Genomic DNA, 22,122 nt, shown 5'->3' on the forward strand with positions numbered 1-22,122 from the left:
TAAGCTTAAGCCTTAATTTGCAGGAAGCCAGGAAAAATCCCTGCACACATAAAACTTGCCAGGATGCACACAATGGTCTATTGTTAGTGTTTCAGTGTTAATTAACAACACTGCAATGTACAAAGCCAACCCTTCCAGCGTGGGATCCTAGGATCTCAATGAGACAGGTGAGAAAGCTGCTGTTCTGCAAATGCCAACTTTATCCACGTCAGAAGGGTGCCAGAGGTTTTTTAATTGAATTTCCAAATGTTTGGACTTCCCATTGGTACGTTTTAATTAGCCAGCATTGTGTTTAATTTGTTCAATTTTCATACGCGCTGCTTGGTCACTGGTTTCCTGGTATTTTGTTGCAGCTGGTCCTATTCCTGTAGGAAATCAGCTTCCCTTGAGGAACAACAACAACAAAGAATAAACAACCCCCCAAACACTGTAATAAAAATTAGAGCTCCCCAAGTTTCCCATGATTTGATAACCTTGGCAAGAAGAGCTTCTGAGCCAGCTTCAAGTCTTACACTCATTTCTGCTTTGTGATTGCTTTTACATGTGTAGTTTGAGAGAGGAAAATGAAAGTCTTTCTGGTATGCAAATCCAGAAGCATGAAAAACCCCATCTGTGTGGGTGGTCTGAAACCTTGCATTTTTCAGTTTGCAGTGGCTGATAAAGTTGAGATGTTCCCAGTGTTTTACAAGCTATTACTACCTTGGAAGTGTAGGCAATGATCTCTTAAAAATTAACTTGTAAATTAGCTTTGGGGTTTCATTTGCAATTCTAGAAGGAAGTTTTTTCCATGTAGTTGGGAAGTACTAATCATAGTCTGATAGTGTATGTCAAACTTAAGACTGGAAAAGATGATAACCCGTTTTTGTACTATGGTGTGGTTTACTCTTCAAAGCTGGTGACTGACATATAGGTGGCAGTGTATGTGAACAAAAGCCTAGGACTATCGGTTTGCATAAGAAACTCTGTATAATTCTGCTCTGGCCTTCCACCTTCAGAATGTATAGAACTTATCCTTAATCAGCACATTGCAGCCTAACTTAGGAATGCATTCTTCTTGCTCTGGTGATGTATTTTCTAGTGTGTTCCAGGCCCTAATTCCAGAGGTCTCCTGCAAAGATGAGAAATCTTCCATCAGAGGTTTGGCCAGCTTATATTTAAGATCTTTTTCTGTGCTTCGACCAGGTTCCAAAAATCACTGACAAGTGCCAAGCAAATCTGGTTTTGGAAAGTACCCCGTGGGATTGCACGCTCTCCAAAGCAAGCGCAGAGGCCCTGTGCAGGAAGGCAATTTACTGCCTTCTCTGCATTTGCAATGTGTGACTTGCGCTATGAGAAGAGGAATTGGTCAAGGCCACCAGGGAGAAAAGATTCAGGAGGTAGAAAGAAGAGCAGCATGCTTCTGAAAGGCAGCTGAACGTGCTCTTTTCCTGAATATATCATAGAATCACAGAGACCTTAAAGCTTATCCAGTTCCAACCCCCTGCCATGGGCAGGGCCACCTTCCACTAGAGCAGGTTGCTCCAAGCCCCTGTGTCCAACCTGGCCCTTGAACACTGCCAGGGATGGGGCAGCCACAGCTTCTCTGGGAAAAGTCTGTGCCAGCGCCTCAGCACCCTATAACCCAAAATGTTGCCTTTCATTCTGAGATGTCACCTTCAGTCAATTCTCAGTTTCCATCAAAGTGTTTCCAATCTTTACCTTCACCAGCATTTATTCTTACTCTTTGTTTTTCAGCATCATTTACCTCACTAATACCAAATGAACCTCGGAATAGCCAGATGTGATGATGCTTTCTCAGGGTTCATTTGGAAATCGGAGGAGCACCTGCAAGGCCTGCTTCCCAGATCGAGATCTAGGAACAAGGTCCCCTTTCCTCTAGGCAGTTTCCCACTCAACTATTTGTTTCACTACAGCAATGCTCAAGGGACTGCTTCTCAGAGAAGTTCCCATCAGAGTACTACTGCCTAGAGGTATCGGTCTTTGTATACTGCCATATATCTGCACTTGAGTCTAGAGGTATGAAGCTGGTATGGACACAGGCTAGGTAGTTCTGAACCAGCTGGCTTGGATGCTGATAGCAACAAGGCTACAGAACATGCTCTGGTCGGCAAAATCCAGCTAAGCCGTGAGTAAACACTTGTGCAGCTACCTGTCTGAGCACCACATGGTTATCAATATATCTCCTGATATTAGTTTATGAGCTGCACTCAAAAGCCCTGACGCTGAAGTACAGACATAACCTTGTAGAACAGCTTATGAAAAGAAGCTCTGTTGTGTTTGCCCTTCATATTTTTTCAATTTTCTTTTCCAAAGACTGCTTTACTACAAGCAAATAAAAGGAACAGCAACCACTCCTACTAACAAGAGTCCAGCTACCCACCTTTGACAACTCACTAAAGAAAGTACTGAGTGAGAACAGGGAAAACTGGTAAGACTGTATTCTCATTTGACCATCTTCTTTTACAATCCTAGTGATCTTTTTGTTATTAATATTTACTAAATGAAGGTACATGGAAAAGGGCTTATGTGCATGGAGGAGAAGGCATTCACATTGCTGATGTGAAATGTGCTGTTGCTTGACTGTTTCCATCGTTGGGAAAGCAGAGCTGGCTCAGACCTAGATAGTCAGATAAACTGGGGAGGAGGGTAAGGTGTTCAAGAGGAGCCAACGAGATAAGATGATGGAGCAGGTATGAACGGACACTTGATCTGAGCAGGAGTTGGCACTGCCAGGCATGCTGCTGCAATGAGTAGCAGGGAGGAGATACATTACCAGCAAATGACATCCTTTGAAGTTGGCAGACAGACAGTTGCCAAACGCAGGGCACCTCCTGTAGTGGAAAAGCTTTGGCAATAACACGGTCCAGCTCAGATGTGTGAGGGAGAGCATGAAATGAAGAGCAGAGCTGGCAGTGATAAATGAGCCCTGAAGGATCTGTGGTTGTCTAATGTGGAACATATGCACCACAGCCTGTTCATGAGGGAAGACCAGGAGGCTGACACATCAGGAGCCGAAGACTGGCTCCTGTTCTGGGGGAAGAGGAGGCAAGCACCCAACAGCAGTGAGGAAATCGTGCCATGAGGAGACAACATCAAAACCTGAGACTAAGGTCTTCAAGCACTCCTGGGTCTTCAAACAGAGACAGAATCTATACGACAGCCCTGGTGGAGTGTCTGTTCTCTTGTCAAGGAGCAGACATCAGAAGAAAGGATGTCTGAGAAAGCTCTGGCCATCTTAGGATGCAAGAGAAAACAGGGAGTGAAATGGCAGGAGGAGTGCCGAGCCAGATGGACAGTGTGAGAGGATGGTTTCTAACAGCTCCAGCAGGAATGCCTCACTTCTGGCCAGTCTTTGACCCATGCCTTGCAGTGTTGTAGTGCTGCAGATCAACTTTCCACGTGTCCACATGCTTGTTCTGGAGAGTTCTACTGAGACAGCGTGATGAGTGCTGCTTTTATAGCCCCTACACTTAACACGCACGTTAAAGAAGACAAAAGCCAATTTATTTCTAACATTCCTTCTCTCAGCGCCTGTGATGTTTCTGCTTCTGAATCAAAAGGAGGTAATCTACAGTGTTAGCAACTAATAAATAGCTTTTCCTTGGGGGAAGAAGCATTTTCCCATCTTTAAGAAATGTCTTTGGCCATGTGAAATTCAAATTTGTTAACTTGCCCCACAAACAGCAACTCATTTAGAAACAAATTACAAATATTAAATGGAGACAGTGAACTTGATAATGCAATGCTGCCACATCAGTTGTAGAATAATGCATCTTAATGAAGGCTTCCCATGTGAATAAACCATTATATTTACAAGCTTTTCACAGTTAATGACCCAGAACTGGATAACGAAACTCACATTTTTAGTGTGGTCTTCCGTCAGCGAAAGTATACATATTAATAATTGATGTTGCTGTAGAAATGGGACATAATACAAAGATTTCTGAGTTTGGGGGAAAATAGGACTACATGGTTCATTAACTTAAAATGCTTATCTAATGTTTGATAGGCTTTGTCTTTAAAATCCTTGCTTAAATTAATAAGGCAAAATGGACATTTGTCTAAAGCAGAATTTTATTCCAACTCATCAGTCACAAGTACGCTGAAGAGAGTGCTATAAGATCCTTCTGCTCCTTACTCCTTCTCCCTGTATCCTCCCCGCAGAGAATTTAGGTTTCCTGAAAGCAAAAGACTCACCAGCGGAAGGATGGAAGAGGTGCCCTCCACCTCCCAGGTAAGCTGATGTGGTGAAAGTCTCTGTGAGTTTTCCCTTTTGACTTAGGAACTCAGTTGCACAGATCACTCTCCTAGCCTGTCTTTCTGCTTAGTCAGCTCAACAGCTCTTACCAACACAGGCTGCTTTATTGTTCATTATAAAGCACTTAGAGGTGTGCAGCCTGGCTAAACATGCTTAAGGCTACAGTTCTACATATAGGAGGTCCCATGCTGTGGAACTAACTGCTCTTCAATTGTTCCATTATGACTGCACTTACAAGGAAAGATAGTCTTCATTTCAATGCAATAAATACATTTCATTTTACTTCATGTTTTAAGGCTAACATTCGTATTATGTCTGAAAGGTAGATTTACTGCAGCTTTTATTACTGGGTACTTAATTTAGGACAGTGTCTTTTCTTAGCCCTGAAACAGCACAGCTGAAACACACGCTGCATGGTTTTATGGGGCTTCTTCAGTAAATGGTCTGCTATAGAGAGGATTGTCCATAACCTTTTGAAAGATATACTAGTTGTGTAGCATTTTGCTATAGATTTTCAGTACTACAGTGTAGTTTGCTTCTCTGGAGGACTTAATTTCCTAAGCAAAGTAAGTAGTTTTAAAGTAACCGGTTTTAATGGTCACTTTCACCACTAGTGAACATGGGCAAGTAACTCCTTACTAGTCACCTAGAAGAACTTGCCACCTAAGCAACTGGGGTCCTGTTACTTATGGCTGTTATTCTACTGACTTTTAAACTGTGATGCAAATTATCTTTAAAAGTTTGGTTCTTGTTTCTCGTTTCCTCATTGTATTTTGTCTGGCTGTGGGAAGGAATGTGTTTTAAAGAGGTCTCTTGTCTTCTGAAGATTGTATTCATCTAAGTGCCATGGTACACAAATGGTGATCGCCACATCAATTATATGGCTGAATTCCTAAATAAGGCACAAAAAAGGCACAACTAAGCAATTGCATTCATTAAAACTTCCCTACTATATGATTCACTTCAATAGGCTTTGCTAATTAAAGTGTCATATGCATTCAAACAAAGCATTTGTAGGAGAGGCCTTATTAGAAAAAATATTGAAAATGGCTGTTTTGTATAATATATGTTTATAAAACTATTGACATGCAACACTTTTTGTTAAGATAAAGAAAAGTTGAAGTAGAGAAAACATATCCATGACTGTATAAGTTTATATAACGTTGGTTATGTTTATTTCTGATATTATACCTGGCCATGCTGTTAAACTTCTACTAACAATGGCAAGTATGTTTTGGACTCTGCCAGGCAGTGATTTCATCCTTAGTGTGACTCCAGCCAATGAAAGCCAAATTATTTAGCAGCCACCTTGCTTCCCAGCGTCCTCCTATTTCCAAAATAAGCAGGTTTAAAATGCCTATTGAAAACAGGACAGATTAGTTATCACTGTGTATATACATATATATGCCTGGTGAAATAATATGTAACTTTGTGATGACATTTAAAACGTCATCCAGGTTGCAAGTAAAACAAGAGTCATTTTAATCTTATGTTGGATAAAACCAGGCCTGGTGTGGACCACTACCATACCTGCCCATTTTCAAGAGCTGAAGAAACCTTTTCAATGTCACTCACTTGTGGAGTTAGCAGTTTGTTAAATCACACATAGTATTTATGTAGCTGCAGTCTGTGATGTTTACACAGAAGGCTATTCTGGGAAATGCTGTTTTTTTTTTCCTTGACTGGATGAAATGAATTATATTTATCAGGAATTCAAAGAACAAGGAATGTTCGGTAGAATGTTTTCTCAGATATAAATAAAAGCATTATCCAAGACAACATGCCTAAATTAGGGTATGTTTAAAAGAGGTAAGGAGGAGAGAACAGGGTTTTTTTAAGATCACATAGATCCTTTCATGTGAAAAGGATATAGAACGAACAGTGGAAATACTACATGAGAAAATCATAGACAGCATGTATTGTGCTACCAACTGGTTGGTAAGGTCTGAAATCATGGAGTAGAGCAGTATGAGAGGCGTGTAACTATAAATCAATAGATGCATCTGTGAGACAAGAAGGCCCTTATGTGTGTGTGTGTGTCCAAAGCATGCAAGGCTCATTCCTATGAATTGTTTAAGCGTAGAGCACTTGGCTCCAATGGGATTGATTACTTGTGCTCATTAAGAGAGAACATGAGCAAGGGGATGTCTGGGCCTTTGGACTACTATCTCAAAGTTGTAACAGTGGGTTAAGCCCCTAAATAGGGATGGATTTTGTCTTGTCACCTTGTATTCCTTGTTCCCAGGCTCTTCCTATCCTTCCATAGATCAGTCTGACTGAAAAGTGTTTATCCTAACATTTTATGTTACAAACAACTATTCCTCTTTCCAGCAGGCTGTGTTCTGAGATTGTAAGTGTAACTTCCTGTAGGGGGCTATCTTGTTAGTAGAGTGTTAGGGTGAGTGCTGAGTGTAGATCCACTATTAGGCTTGGGCTGTTTTGCACCACGCTGAGACCAAGCAGTTGCCAAAATCCAGTTCACACGTTCAGTTACACCAAGCTGATAGCTAGTTTGCACTGCAGCAATATGAGACAATCACAGCAACCTCCAACTGGGGTGTTTAGTGATGGAGAATTTATAAATGCCAGAAACAGACAAGTGGAAGTATGCCTCAGTTTAAAAACTGCAAAAATGGTATGTTACAACTGACCTGTCAGGGTAAAATAGAGCAAGGAAATGGGGTTTTTTTGAACAGCACAAGCATGTTTTCATGACAATTTAATGTGTTTTCTTGCACCATCAGTGTGGTTAGTGTGGCTCAAACACAGCCCTATGCCTGGAACTGTGGTTATGGTGGTCATGCTGGACCTGCTAGTAAACAGCACTGTGGCAGCAATGTGAGGAAGATCAGGAAACAGTTATCAAGATATATGTGCTCTTAGCGAGGCTTGCTTCTCTTTACAAATTAAACCAGTATAGCAAATTGTGATTTATCAGAGATTTAGGAAAACATGTGCTGAGGGAATCCTGCTGTTTCTGCAATTAAGCTTTAATAAATGATAATAATAATGAAGCTTTACTTTTGAGCCAAGAAAAACCTCTGGAACATAGGCTTCTACTCTGTCATCAAGCAAAGGATGAAATAGAATCGAATTCCAGAAAAGATACATAATCTTTTCTGAAGCAAGTAGACAGAAAAGAAAATAATACTGAATTAAGCAAAAGACTGGGCAACTCTTGGTCTTTGCATGGATTTCCATGTTTTTAGGCCAATGTAATTGAAGTTTTCCCAAAAGCATTATTTGGAACTTCAAATGGACTCTTTTTGCAAAGTGGTCTTTATATGAAAGTAACACAGACATTTTTAAACCAGCTATAATTATAAGAGAAATGATACTTTTTGCAGTAAAAGTCAAGTCTCCTTTGGGATGGGCTTTGGAATAATGGATGGCTGGGTCTTCTCATTTATCTAAGTCGTGCAGCATTAGAAAAGCAAATTCAACATATTTACACATGAAGATCTGTGGTCATTTTTTAGAAGGCTGATGTGATCATACATCAAAGGGACTTGACCTTTGGAGCTCACTGCCTATCTATCAGTGTGAACCAGTGTCTGCCTGCCACCTGCTTCCTTTGGAGACTGTGGAAGGGAATGCAGCATGGAAAGAAAAAAGGAAACCCAAATGGGGGATATAAAAACACTAGCAAAAGGAACAGAATTTCTTTTATTTAGAGGTACCGTTTTTTTTCCTTTATTCTTTGATTATCCACTTGATAAAGAGGAATGAGTCAGAGTGCAGAGCTGCAAACATCAATTCTCTTGCTCCTGAATGGAGGTCAGGAAATGAACACATTATATGTGTTCTGTTTTAATTCCCTTCATCCTTACGATCATATAGATTTCCTCCTCATAAACTAGGCTATTTGTACCCTAGTAAGCAGTTACTCCTACTATCAGCCACCATGAAAAGAATGCTTGGCTGTGAACCCTCCAATAAGTGATACCAGGCTTAGATTTCCTTCCTAAGACTCTACTTTTAAGACTCAGCAGAAACTGTCACGGGATTTGATAGCAAATGATCCCTTGTTTTGCTAAAGATGTGATTTCTAATTTATTTTCAGTACATCCCAAATATTTACAATTTTAGGTCTGTGCTAGTTAAAATCTCTGGGAATCTTCTTTGTGTTACACACAGACAGAATCAGTAGCCAAAACTCTGTTTAGCTATGCTGGCCACAGTTACTGTTAATGACCAGCAGATACTAAAGACAATAATCCATAAGGTATTATCTGCATTTAACATGGCAAAGCTTAGGTAAATGTACATGTTCCTTCCTAAAGTTAAGATTTTAAGGTCATTCTTAATGATAATACATATTCGTTAGAGGTATGCTATAGGTACAATTAGTTTCATAAACCTATAATGTAGCTAAGGGTAATTCCATTGCTGGGCAAGAAAATAAACCAGATCATCTGGGAGAAGCAGTAAGCATGTTTTCATTCAAAATTAAGTTATTAGTTTATAAATTAATCATTTAAGAACTGTAGAACATGGAGGTACAAATACATCTACCAAATACAGAGCAGCGATAAATGTTTCTGTAACGTGGTGCTGTGAAACAGCTTTACTAGAGCCCTTGTAGGGCTGCTATAGCTGGAGTTGGAGAGCTGTGAGCCTTGACACACATTAGTGCCTAATGAAGGCAGTGGTAGCAAAAGAAAATGTCAACTGTGAAGAGCTTATCCTTTTTCTCAGGTACTTGCTAGGAAGGAAGATGTTGGTGGGAGGAGATTTACCTTCTCCAAGAGGTTCCTTCTGCGAAGGGTGCTTTCATTTCTTTCACCCCATGCAATCTAACTGACCATGGACAGCTGTTCACTTCCCTGTACTTCTGCAGTATGAACATGAAGAATATTTTGATGGGCTTCTGGAAATATTGCTATATTAATATGGCAGTTCTTATGTCCCTTTGCCCTGCTCTTGACATACATGAAGTGGCTTGCAAAAGGGTTGAAGAAGATTTTGCTGCTTTAATTCTACTCCAGAAATAGGGCCGCTCAAGTGGATTGGAGTTATGAATTAAAAAGTGATTAATAAAATTTCCTTGCCTGGGTTAAATTCTCTAGAACCCGGGGCAAATTCTGCACTGCCTGTTTTCACATCTGCCATATACGCTGGAGCATGTATACACAGCACAAAAGCATGCAGCATAAGACAAATGGCACTACTTCTGTGCCATCTATCATTTCAGTTTACTTCTGTATTCCTTGGAGATCCCTTTAAAAATAGGAAGAATCTTAGAAATTAATTTCTCATCTTCTGTGAAATTACAGAAGCCTGAGGAGCAAACAGACAGTGGCAGTTTGTGTTCTCAGGGCAGCACTACTCACCATCCCCAGAAATATCATTTCCTCTTCTCTCAGGTTCTCTGTTTTCTTGCGCTGGATACATCCACGCCAAACCTGAATTGTAAACAAAGCTCTAATGAGATAAATGGGCCTTGTTACAGCTTCCTTTACTGTGGCAGACACAGGAAAAAACAAATAGAGGAAGGAAAGGCACAATATACAATTGAAACTATTACTCTTTAACAGGTTGCCATCTGCTATTTCTCTTTTAACCAAATCCTGAGGTTTGTTATCCCCTTGCTCTGGTAGATGTAGATTTTTAAACACAAAGTGTTGGGACTTAAGATTTAGACTGAGCTCTCATCTCTTACTGAGCTGAATTATCTGAATTAATCATGTGTACGGACTCTTTCTGGAAGTCAACAGTGATCTCCCTCTGTCATCTTTTCGAGGTATGGAATGAAGTCTTTCCCTGGAGATCACAGAAGAGGCATGAATTCTCCGAGATGCACTGGATTCCAAGGGGATGCTAGGAAGAGCAACTGAGGTCATAAAAATCAGAATGGAAAAATAACATGTAGGTTATAAAGTCATCCTGCATTGCCAGGGCAGGACTCTTTCCATTGATCTCCCATCTAGGGACCTGTCTCGTTTTGTTAAGTGATTTAAAGGATGTATGTCACCTTGCTAGGCACCCTGGAAGCTACGATTATTGAATGCTTTCCATCCTCTGAGCTGTGTTTCTATCTACTGGTGTTCTTCTGAGCAAAACCTTGTCACTTGGTTCTGCCAGAACAGTTGTTAAATCAGAAATTTCACCTTTTGAATGCGAGTGGCAGCATCATCTGGATTTGGACCCGTCCTGATCTTGGGTTTAGGTTGTTTTGCCCTCTTCTCTGCAAGGTAAATTCGCTTCATATATGCTGCTCTACAACGGCCTTGGCGAGCCCGTTCTGCAACCTGGATAATTTTAATGGCTTCTTCAAATGTCATGACCTCGACGGGTTCCTTCAACAGCACAGCCAAAAAGGAATGGTCAAAGACAAGCGTTAGAGTTGCGTGTTCTGTTAATTGCCTACTTCAGTTAGCAAAGGAAAGAATAAATAGAATCTCTTGTGGAAATGTTCTAAGACAAAAAAAGCTGTCACAAACAGCAGCGATTCCTGTCCTAACGTTTTCCTGAAATACCTTTGAAGTTTGCTATCTTGAGATGTGTTTTTTCTGAGGCCCTTTAGGAGAAAGTGAACTTGATGAGTTGATGTGTGACAAAGAAAGCCTGATGCTTTACTGGAAAGCAAGAATGGCTCTATATGGCTTATGCATCCTGCCGAACTTTATCCATTTGAGACAAAAAGACATAAAGAACATTAGACCTTTGTCCTATTAAAAGGAGAAATTCTTAGGCAATGGAATATCTTCGTTACACTTTTCTAAAGGGATGGATCACTGGGTGTGCTGCTGAGACCCCAGCCCTCTTGCTGAACAGAAGGACAGGCTGTTCTGAGCCAGCCCAGGCCTGGGCAGCCTAATCTAAGTAGAAAATGCCTGGGGAAAACCAGATATGAACAGTACAGCTGAGAGGGACTCCCCCTTCTCAGTCCTCAGCAATCTTGTTAACCCCTCATGCTTCCCATGAAGCAGCTGATTATTGTCCTTTCTTGACACTAATCCCCTAGTTGGAGTTAGTTCAGATTTAATGCTTTTCTATATATTGTGGTGTTCACTATACTATACTTTGAGCAGGGCTTTCTGAAAGAGAATTACATAGAAGCACAAATGACCTGCAGAGCAAACTCCTCTGATGAACCCCAACTGTGTTTGTTTTATGTTAGACTGCTTCTAACAGCACTGCTATGGACACTGAAGAATACCGTGGTCTGTTACACAGTGCTTAGGAGTTCCTGAGTGTTTGTGGCTTGCTATGATGCATGTGGAAGTGCTGACAGCCCTCTAGCAATCCCAGTGGTGACTGAACTGGAAGGGCAGCACAGGACACGAGACTCACACTGTGTGAGATTATTTGTGTTTATCGAATCCAGTGCCTCTTGGGGCATCCTGGCAAGGGAGGAATGGAGCCTGCTAAAGCCCAGTGCCCCCAGGTGAGCTGGCTGCACATCAGATAGTCTCATCTCTAATGGATGCCATGCTAAAAAGGGGTGAGAGCAGAACTGTGGGAACCAGAAACGCTTTGAGATGTAATGTGCTGAAACAGAGAATCGCCACAGGCCATCAGACTGCTACAAGAGCAGAGAATTTACCCAGAGACTTACTGTAGAGACCTATTAAAGTAATCTAGCCAAGAGCCTGTGCTCTGTCTGCAGCCTGCCTCTGCCTGACGGGTGCTGTTTCTTTCCCTGGGAACCTTGTCTCCATTGCTTTGTGGGATCAATACACAGACTTTCCCCACCAGCACAATTACTGGTAGAGAATTCACTGGTTGGGGCAGTGCAGCAGTTTGACTAAGTGGTCTGATTAGGGACTGTCTCTTATGGCTGTAACATCTATGAATCAAAGCTGTCCAGACCTGTAGGCACAGTTGTTTATTTCAAGGGGTTAGCAATGACTGCTTGTAGGCAAAGTGCTATTTCCGAAAGGTCAGAAATATATCAAATCCAGAACAGTCTTCACTAGAGCACTCATGTACTTCTACGTAATGACTTTTGCTCTGCCAAAACTCAATTTCTACTCCTCCTAGCAGCTGCAGCTCTGTAGCTGTACAGAAGAGACTGGAGTCATTGTTCAGAGGTTATAAACAACCAAATGCTAACAGTTGTGCTGACCTGAACTCCGAGTTTTGCCCGTTCCAGTTAGGAATCCTGGTTCAGTAAAACTTAAGACCAACTTGACTTTAGTAGGACTAACTACATGATGAGAGTTAGCTACACAACTAAAGCACCTACTAAACTTGGTCACACTGCTGCCCTTTCTCTGATGCTCTTACATGCATAAAGCAGAGTTGATTCATTTCAGTCTTAACCAGAGTCAAGATGTGACTGGATATTGTTAGACAGGAAAATTAAATGTGATTTTCTATTTGTGCCTTACCTGTAAACAGACTTTTACTTCCTAACTGCTATAAAAGTACTTTTAACTTCAGCGGCTTGTGTGTTCAGACATTGTGTGGCTATAAACTGAAAAAGCGAAGCATGTTAACATGTAAGTATGTGCTAGGCTTACCTCTGCTTGCAATCCAGCCTCAAGCAAAATCTGATCTAGGATTTTCTCCCTCTGCTGCAGGACTTCCAGCTGTTCTTTAATGAAATACCTTGGGATAGGTACTTCTATATCTTCCTAGAGGAAGAAACGGTAATGAGATGTTTGTGAGCATTAAAATCACATTACTTATTAATTAAACACCTTTATAAAGCAATGAAATGAGACTGAAATTGTGGAATATTTTGGAGTGTTGGGGAATTTGACCTCTGGAACAGCTGCCGAGCTGTTACTTTGCAATTACTTAAGGCCTATTTCAACCAAACAAATAAATCAACCCAGTTTCTGAACCATGGGAGCCCAGAAATCTTTCTTCTTATAATGGCTCAATTCTATTATCAAACTGTTAAAATATTTGGCAAGGTAGATGGAAATTTCAACATGATTCCACCAAACGGAATACCTCTGGTTCTATGATCATCCCACTTCTTTTTTTAATCAACGTGAAAAATAGAGCTGTTCTCTTGCCTTTTTCTTTTAACCATTACAAGGAACTAAAGCACAATCCTGTTTGTTTACAGATATTTCTCTGTTTGTGACTGTGGTATCTGTGATTTCTCAAAGTAAGGTGTGATTAGAAGTGGCTGTCTTTTACTCATTTCCAGCATTAAAAAGCTGTAACTGATTCTTCTACTCATTCCTCTCCTGCAGAATTTCACCCTTACTGAGAAATGAAAGAAGACACAGACAAAAAACCCCGCAACAGTGAAGATGCTGCAGAGTGACATAACCTGTTCTTTGTGTTGTATTGAACACTGGAGACATATCTTCAAGAATAGTTATTGGCAAGTATATTTCCTTGAGGGGAGAGGGGTGGAATGTGTCTTCATAGGTCTGGTTCATGCTGGTGCCATGTTTCCTATACACTGTTTCAGGAACATCTAGAATATCTCCTCAAGCAAATTATTTACTTATAAGGAGGGATGGGGGAGACAGGCAGTAGTTACCCTGTCATGCTACTCATGAGGAGCTGCACAGTCAAGTTGTCCCCAGGTATATGCGAACACTTGGTCCTTTGCCCAAGGAGCCTAAGACAGGTACAAGACTTCATGCTGTCCATAGTGCTTTCTGTTCTGTCTGCTATGGAAACGGATGGGCTTTGACCTGCTCAGGGAGACCTCTGACTTGATCCTTTGCAGTCTTAGTGCTTTGGTGTAGACAGATATGGACGAGGGAAGCGCTGGCTGTAAAGGAAAAGCACCGCTCCTGCCTTGACACATGCGTGGTAAATGTGCTGCTTGTGAACTCCAATTTCTAGAGCAAGAATTTGCAGGGAAGACTGTGGCCAATGCAAACAGCCCCTGTGAACTGCCAACTTAAAGATTTCATTACTAATTCCTTTAGTTGCACACTGCGCAGACCAGGACAACCCTATTATGGCAGCGTAAGAAAGCTTCCAAGTGGGACTGTGTTTATTGTTGCTGATATTATCAATGCAGAGGTCTGGTCTGCTGAAGTTTCTGAAGGTTTGCCTCTTTAAGCTCTCTGTTTGCACCTTCTAACATCCTTGATTGTTGATGGGAATGATTATACGGTGTACTTTAATGGTGCAAATCTCTCTGTGATGGATTACAAACCTGGCTGTCTTCAGGCACAAGAAATCAAGCGGTTTGTCTAGACACTCTCACATGGGATGAGAGGGCTTTTAGCTGTCAGGTAACAGTGAGAGTCAGTCAGTGCAGGGGTGATGATTATTTCCGATATCTAACTAGGGCTTTAACTACAAGTGATCCTGGACAGTGACTTTTACTGATTCTAAAGATGAGATCAAAGCCACAAGCCTGAGGCTGGAAAGGGTGGGAGTACTTCTCTTCATAACCTCTCTTTGGGGCCCAGCATAGAAAAGCCAGGCTTGTGATGTTTATCCTCAAGTCAAATTTGCAGCTTTTTAGCCACTCCTGGCTCCACATGGGATTTGGGTATCCAAATATCTTTACAATTACCCCAGGAAACGGAATGACCAGCTGTTGGAAGGCAACCATACAAAAACATGAGGTACAGAACTATAGAAAGATGAAGCTTAGCCTTACAGTGACATAGTAAAAAGTATGCTATATCACTGCATAAGATATAAAATGAGACTACTCTGTTGTGCTTTCTGCCTACAATCATGTTGGACTTTAGCCCAAGATAATACAGTGAAAGGAAGGATTAGAATTATCCTTTCTGGGCAGATTCTTTAAGAAACAGAAGTTATCTGTCAAACACTGGCCAGTGATTTTGGTTTTTAACCAATAATATTTGAATATTTTAAGAAAAAGCCCCATGTAAATCTCTATTCCCATCTACTATGGAAACATGTTTGAAAAAGCCTTAAATCTCTCTAGTGACTCTGTTTTTTGGTAGGAGGTAGGTAAAAATAGATGTCAAATATGACTTTTCAGACGTGCCCATTTTTTTTTCTGCAAGTATTTAATGCTATGTCATGAAAACAGCACAGCTTAATGATTTCAAAACACAACTTGAAGGATCAGTTTCCCCCAAGCTGTGTTTATGCTCTAGAATGCCTTCTCACAGTGCCAAATAGTTCTCTGCTGTGATTAACAAAGCCAAAGAGCTGGAGAAAACTCATGACAATTACTATCTGAAATTTGCAGTGCAATAGGGACGTGACTGCAAACAGAAACATGTCTGCACGTCTCAAACCAGTGCTATAATGATAGTGGGCATTTTATGTCGCGTTATAACCGGGCTCTTGAAAAAGGCAGAAATTGAAGCTCCGACTGTAGAAGAGCAGCGGTACCTGAATGTGACAATAGGTGGAGCTGTCTGCGAGAGAAGTAACCACCTTTTTGCAGCTGATCTTTCCTACTGCTTTTAGAGCGCAGCTTCAAACCTTTGCCTTATTGTCGTTCTCGTCTAGTTTAGCGGGCTGTCTGTCAAGGGCTTTTGCATAGGGCAGTCCTGAACCCTGGACACTGAACATGCTCTCAGCTCCTGCCTCCTTTACAATAAGCGACTTACCTCAGATTTCTCATGTTAGTGGTTTGTTGTACTATAAACCAATAGACCAGACTATGCAATTTTTAGCACTACCTGTAATCTCTCGAAGATGCCTGGGGCCAGACTGATTTTACAGTGATGCAAAAGGACAGACTGAAGCAGACCTTCCTTATCAGTTGCCTATCTTGTACATAATCCCACATTCAAACCAGGCAGAGTCAAACTGCTGATATTAATAGCGAAGCTGTCTAAGTTAATACAGCATCATAGAATGGGTTGAGTTGGAAGGGGCCTTAAAGCTCCTCCAGTTCCAACCCCCTGCCACAGGCAGGGACACCTTCCACTAGAGCAGGTTGCTCCAAGCCCCTGTGTCCAACCTGGCCTTGAGCACTGCCAGGGATGGGGCAGCCACAGCTTCTCTGGGCACCCTGTGCAAGTGCCTCAGCACCCTCATGGCTAGGACATGTGCAAGAGAAAGATCTATAGAGCCTGTGCTGTTATGATGAAGCTAAAACGCAACATATTAATCAAGCAGATCAGCTTTTAAAATCTCGCTCCAATATATAATGCTCTGATGTTTAATAAAAATGTCATAATTCCTCATAACCCAGTACACTAGTGACCGTGCAGGAAGCTGCATCCATCACTTGGTGGAACTTCACAGACTGCAAGTAAATGTGACTGTCTTTCAAATATAGGATAGGCAAAGCTCCTATGAATTAACCCATTAACAGAGCAGACCTACCGGGAGAAGCTTTAAATCTTCCAGGATATTATCAATGTAATGAAACTCTGATTTCTCTAGATCCACCATCTCTTTTTTCATCTCCAGGATCCGGCCAATCACACCATCCAGCACTTGCCGAATTGCTGCCCGTTTCTGCTGGTGAATGAGTTGGTCATGGGCCGTCTCCAGGGCACGGAAGATTTGCATGTACTTGATGTAGGAAGTGGCCAACATCTTGAATACTTTCACGAGGTCTTGCTCTGGCTGGAGGAACTCTTCTCTTTCTCTCTGGAGCTGGATGTCGAGGTCTTTCTGGGCATCCGTCCACATCTTATTGTAAGTGCTAATTGAAAAGAAGAGACTATGTTAACCTGACATGAAAGCAAGAGTTAGCACACAACGATGCCAGGGCTCTATGTGCGTGGACTTCTCAAAAAAGCAAGCCTGGAAATGTGAGCCGTTATATTTATAAAGAGATTTTAACTCCAATGTATTTAAAAAGAAACCCTTAGCAAAAGTGTCTGGTTTTGATTGTTTCAAAAATAGGAATCTTAAAATGCTGGTTTATTAATGGAAGCTTAAAAGTTAAAAACTTTCTAGCTTCATCATTTACATGCTTAAAGCATCCTTCAAATGCTTGAAGCAACAACCCCCTATAGTGTTATGAGTTTCATTCCATTGTGTTAATAGAGAAGACTGTTTCGTGGAAAAGGGGTGTCCTCTCAAAGCCCTTATGATGGGGAAGGTCTGGTTTATGTCTCTGCATGTTTGGGATAAGGACCAATTGATGTTTCTGAAGCATGTGTTTTTCTGCCTCTCTGAAGTGGTTGCTTAGGGCTAATGGTAGGGTAAATGCTGTGTTGGTGCCAATGTTAGAGTGGAGCTGTGGGCGCCATTTCAAATGTGAAGTGAGGAAAGTAATTTATTTCTTTGGTATCAACTGCTGCACTCCAAGCAACTCCTAAATGTCTGGTCTAGTAGCTAGAGGACTATTTGACATGACTGTTTATGACCAGCTTCATTTCCAGAAGTGATAATGCTGTTTACTTGGTAGTTTTGGTAGGAATTTGGTGGGAAAATTCTTCCCTGTGAGGGTGCTGAGGCGCTGGCACAGGGTGCCCAGAGAAGCTGTGGCTGCCCCATCCCTGGCAGCGTTCAAGGCCAGGTTGGACACAGGGGCTTGGAGCAACCTGCTCTAGTGGCAGGGGGTTGGAGCTGGATGAGCTTTGAGGTCCCTTCCAACACAAGCCCTCCTACAATTCCATGAATAGGGGGAGCTCTGATGTGATGAGCATGGACTGGCTGTCAGTGGCTTTTCGTAGTAAAAGCGGACCAGTGCAGACTATCATGGGAAATCATCTTGAAGGGGCAAGAAATGGACTGTGGGCAATGAGGCTTTTATTCATAGAAGAGCTCAAGCAGCAGATTTGTCACTGAAAGGTGCTAACATCTGTGGTAGTGAAAGACACTTTTAGGTCCTGTTTTTGCCAGGTGAAGACTCTCTCTTGGGAGTGAGAGACATCAAAAACATCTTACACCTTTGACAATATTTCTCTCCTAGCAAAGCTGAGAAGTTTCTTCTGCACTGAGCCTCAGTTATGCTGGGAGAAAAAGCTGAGTCACATTGTCAGATTTGCAGGAGGAGGGGAAAACAGTGGGCTAAGGTAACAGGGAAAGCTGACTTTTGTTTCTTAGACCTAGAAATAAAGGCTACTGGCCTCAATGGTGCAATGTAGACTAATCCACAAAGCTATTGCTTGGTGTTCCTAGAGCCTGCCAAAGATGGATGAAGACTGTAAAAGGCTCTGCCTCCATTAGATGAGCTTTTAGAGCAGACCTCTTGCTGGTCTGAGCAAGTGCTTGTGTATTAATTCTGATAAGAAATCCGGGCAGCTGTTAACATTGCTTATGCTAGATTGTAATTGCCTAAGTGGGAGCTCTGTCAGCTGATCTTATCATTCCCAATCTCACAGTACAGAATGACCCAAGGCTTGTGCTGCAGGAGGGACCAGGGGGGTGGGCAGGAAGACAAACTCCAGCCCACAAGTGCCCTGAGCGTGGGGTGTGCGCGGCACGTCCAGGATGCTGATGGGGCTGTTGGGACTCCCTGAAGCTGTCAGCAGAACCACCAACAATCTGAACCCTGCTGTTGAATCTGCACTGTTAACATTTTAAAGTGCACATTATACTTTTCAGCTGACTTGGGTTTCTGCAGGATGCAGCTGGTCTTGCTTTTCCTAATGCCTCTGCAGCCCACCCAGGTCTTTCCCCTTCCTTTTTCTCTATTTCATTGACATCCCTTTGCACCACCCAAATGATTTAATTGCAGCAATTAACCCAGGTGCAGGAGATACACAACACAAAACCAGCAGAGTGGAGAAGATTGGCACAAACAAGACTAGCATTAGCTTTGACCTAGCAGCTCTGCCAGTGAATCAATGGGAGGTTTGTACGCTTCCTCTGCAGTCGGGATGCGGAAGAACGTCTACTGGTATGAGGTTCACGGGGTTTTCCAGCACAGAAAGAAACAACGTGGTATTGTATTTACCTAGCTGTGCCTGCTCACAGACCATTTGCCAGTGGGGAGGTTGTAAATCTTGGAGGAAACCTAGCCCTGTAGGTTGTCCCACAACCATACCACGATTTATGAACAGTGGGTATCCACAGGCTGGAGTGTTTTGAGTGCAGGTTATTGCATGGAGACAACAGGTTATACAAGAACAAATTCCATGATTGTCCACTCCAATTTACAATAATCTCCCTTTCTACTTCCTCTGACCGAGGAATGTCAAGTGGTTCCTCCTGTTGAGCCAGTTAATATTCAGTTTCTTTTTATATTTTGAATGAGTTTTTGAGGGAGGAGGAAGACACAGTGCTCCAGCCTTCAGAGTGTGTTAACATAAGGCAATATGACGGAACATAATTGTTACCATAATGCATTAGTTTATCGGATAAGCATTAAGATGATTGCAAGCACGTTGCTGTGGGTCAGATGTTAAGATTATGGATATTGTGGTATTTTTGGAGCTTTTGCAGCAGTGATGTTCTGTGTAAATGAGGGCAAAGAAGGGACAGGCCCACTGGAAAAGAAAGTATTGACAGAAAAGACTTATATGGAACTGCTAGATTTTCAGATAAGCTGATAGCTTCTGTGTACCTGTTGCAGTCAGAGTGACTTGGGGGGACATGGCCCTAGTGCTTCTGTTTGTTAGGCATGTAATGGGGAACAGCAGACACTTGATAATTGGGAACAGATAAGTGCAAGCAGAAATGTGATTTGGGTGTTGCTTTGGCTCCCCGTGATTAAAACCTAGAGGACATGTGCACAGCCATTTGTTTCCCCTCCCAGAACTAGATTAAAATCATTATTTCAGGTTTTACTAGTATCTAAATGGGAGCCCTTCTGGATTAGCTTGAAGGATCGGATGTGCTTGGTGTTTATAGCCCTTTCTGGGGGACTTGGCAGAGCTGCTATAATCCTGAGGAGCCCTTCAGCTTTAGAGAAAAATGTGTTCAAAGGGTAGTCAGAAGGAGTAACGTGTCATCAAAGTTATGTGTTAAAAGCAAAGAACAGCACTGATGCTCCTTGTCAATCAGACACCGTGTGACCCTGAAGTCCCTATTTGTATTTTTGCCTATTTGCTCAGTCCCCCTTTGCATTAAGTTGTAAACTCTCTCAAAATTGCTTCCACACGCAGAAGGGGGAGTACAGAACAGCCTTGAGTACACTGGCTTTTTATTTACTGTTACAGATTCACCTAGTAGGCTTGTTCCTGTTCTGTAATGGGTAGGGTGCGAGCTATGTCTGTGCCTGAGGATGATACTGCATCAGAGTTAGATTGGATTAAAGCATCTAACTGGCCTATAGTGCAGATAACCAGCACCACTGAGCATAATTTTCCTATTTATGGCATAAGATTATTAAATCCTGGGAAAGAAAGATGTCTGTCTCAACCTTTGCATGTGTGTAGCAGTATAAGTAATGCTGCAAATTGTCATAGCAACTACAAAATAGGAGTGTTATGGGGAAAATAAGCAATGCTGTAATGGGATGAGTTAAAAACACATCAAGTGACCTAACTCCAGAGCCCCCAGAGTGCTTTCTGGCAGCTTACAGTTTGGAGGGAAGGTTAAGGCTTCAACTCTTAACCAGTGTCCCTTCTCTTCACTCCCACGACGTAGAAACGGAGTCTAAACCAAGGGCTGAAGAAAACTCTTGCCATAGCATGGCTTCTAGTTTGAATCTCACTTACACTGCTCAAAATAAAGCCTGATCTCCTTATTTAGAGTGAAGCTTTCAGAATTGTTTTTTTTTCTGCTCAAGTTATAACAAGATGTTTAAAATCCTGCCAAATTACACACTGCCTCATTTTAGTATTCCAGGGCCCTCTAACTCCGCACATTTGTTCGACCCATCTCTTTTACACTTACTAAGATGGTTTTGAGGTCCAGCTGAGGTTAGCCTGCCTGCTTGTGTTGAACTGATTTTGAGACTTCAGCATGCTCTTCTTGAAAGGGTTTGTGCTGTGCATGCAAACTGTCCCTCACACCACTCAGGAGCCAGTACTGGAGTCTGGCATCAGTGGGGTTACCTTTGTGTCTGTGTGGTTTTTCTTCCCCCCTCTCTCCCCAGAGTGTCTCGGTGTTTTTACTTAGCTGCCAAAGGGAACACTATTTCTGTTATTTCAGGACATGGCACAGTTTGCATTCCAAGTTGTGTCTGTCTCCAGATTTGTATATGGGCTGAACCCAGGCTCCTTTGATGCCTGTTTTTTCTGGGCTGTCCCCTGGGGACAGAAATATCTTTCACTTTCATATGCCAAGCATGTAAATGCAGAGCGTGTTGAATGTTACGCTCTGCATGTGCCCTACTGTTTTTGTCTGCTGGATGGACACATGTAAAGAGATGGAAGGGAAAACATCTGACTGACTTGGGTTATCTCTCTTCACCTAATCTGGAAACTCCCGTTTGATTACAAGAGCTCTGAATCGTGTGTGTTTTAACACATTTCTGAAGCATTCATGACACCACTGCAAACTACCTGCGTTTTTCAGGAGATTGGGCTGTGTTGAGCCATAGAACAGGGAATGGAGAAAGCACTGGCAGGCCTTGTGAGAATAAGGGAGTGTGGAGTGGGACTGCAGCAGGAATCTACGTGCTGGAGCAGGGCTCCCGTGGGCACAAGGAGCAGGGGGACTGAGACATGGGTCTAGCAACAAGGAAGTGCGTGTACGGGCAAGTCCTCAGGGTCTCCTCTAGATCCTCTGGGCTTGACAGGTCAGCCATTGTGCTAAACCCTGGGCAAACACTGGGGAGGGAAACCCTGCCCTGCAGCCTCTGTAAAATAAAGAAACAAGAGACAAAGGTTGGGAGGGGAAAGTGAGGCCCCGAGGGGAAAAGGGGCTGCACAAATGCTGCTGCTTTGCTTTGGTTCTTTCTTTTCTCTTTCTAAAAATCACCACACTTAAAATGACTGCTGGCTTATTGAGGTCAGCAGAGTTAGCTGTTCCCCTGCTACAACCTGCTCAGGTATTGCATGGTGATTGCTGGGCTAAATATACTATGGGAGCAGTCCTCTCTTTTTTTCTTTTGTCTTATTACAGACAAAGCTTTTCTTGGGGGTGGAGAGGTGCAGATAGAAACAGAGATCAGTGTGGCCTTATGACACAAATAGACTGAAAGGTTGTCT

At 42.2% G+C, this 22,122-nt stretch overlaps 1 protein-coding gene across 3 annotated transcripts in view; it reads right to left on the bottom strand.

Annotated features, from left to right (window-relative positions):
* Window positions 1–22,122, bottom strand: part of IQCA1 (IQ motif containing with AAA domain 1) — a 99,539-nt gene that overhangs the window by 73,019 nt on the left and 4,398 nt on the right. For all 3 annotated transcript variants that reach the window (XM_030488458.1, XM_030488456.1, XM_030488457.1), the window contains 4 exons: window positions 16,451–16,775; window positions 12,727–12,840; window positions 10,369–10,557; window positions 9,592–9,663 (listed from right to left, as the gene is read on the bottom strand). In XM_030488458.1, the coding sequence (XP_030344318.1) occupies window positions 9,592–9,663; window positions 10,369–10,557; window positions 12,727–12,840; window positions 16,451–16,775 (700 nt within the window). The remainder of the gene's footprint in view (window positions 1–9,591; window positions 9,664–10,368; window positions 10,558–12,726; window positions 12,841–16,450; window positions 16,776–22,122) is intronic.

The sequence above is a fragment of the Strigops habroptila genome, chromosome 5, assembly GCF_004027225.2.
Source record: "Strigops habroptila isolate Jane chromosome 5, bStrHab1.2.pri, whole genome shotgun sequence".
Classification (NCBI taxonomy): Eukaryota; Metazoa; Chordata; class Aves; order Psittaciformes; family Psittacidae; genus Strigops; species Strigops habroptila.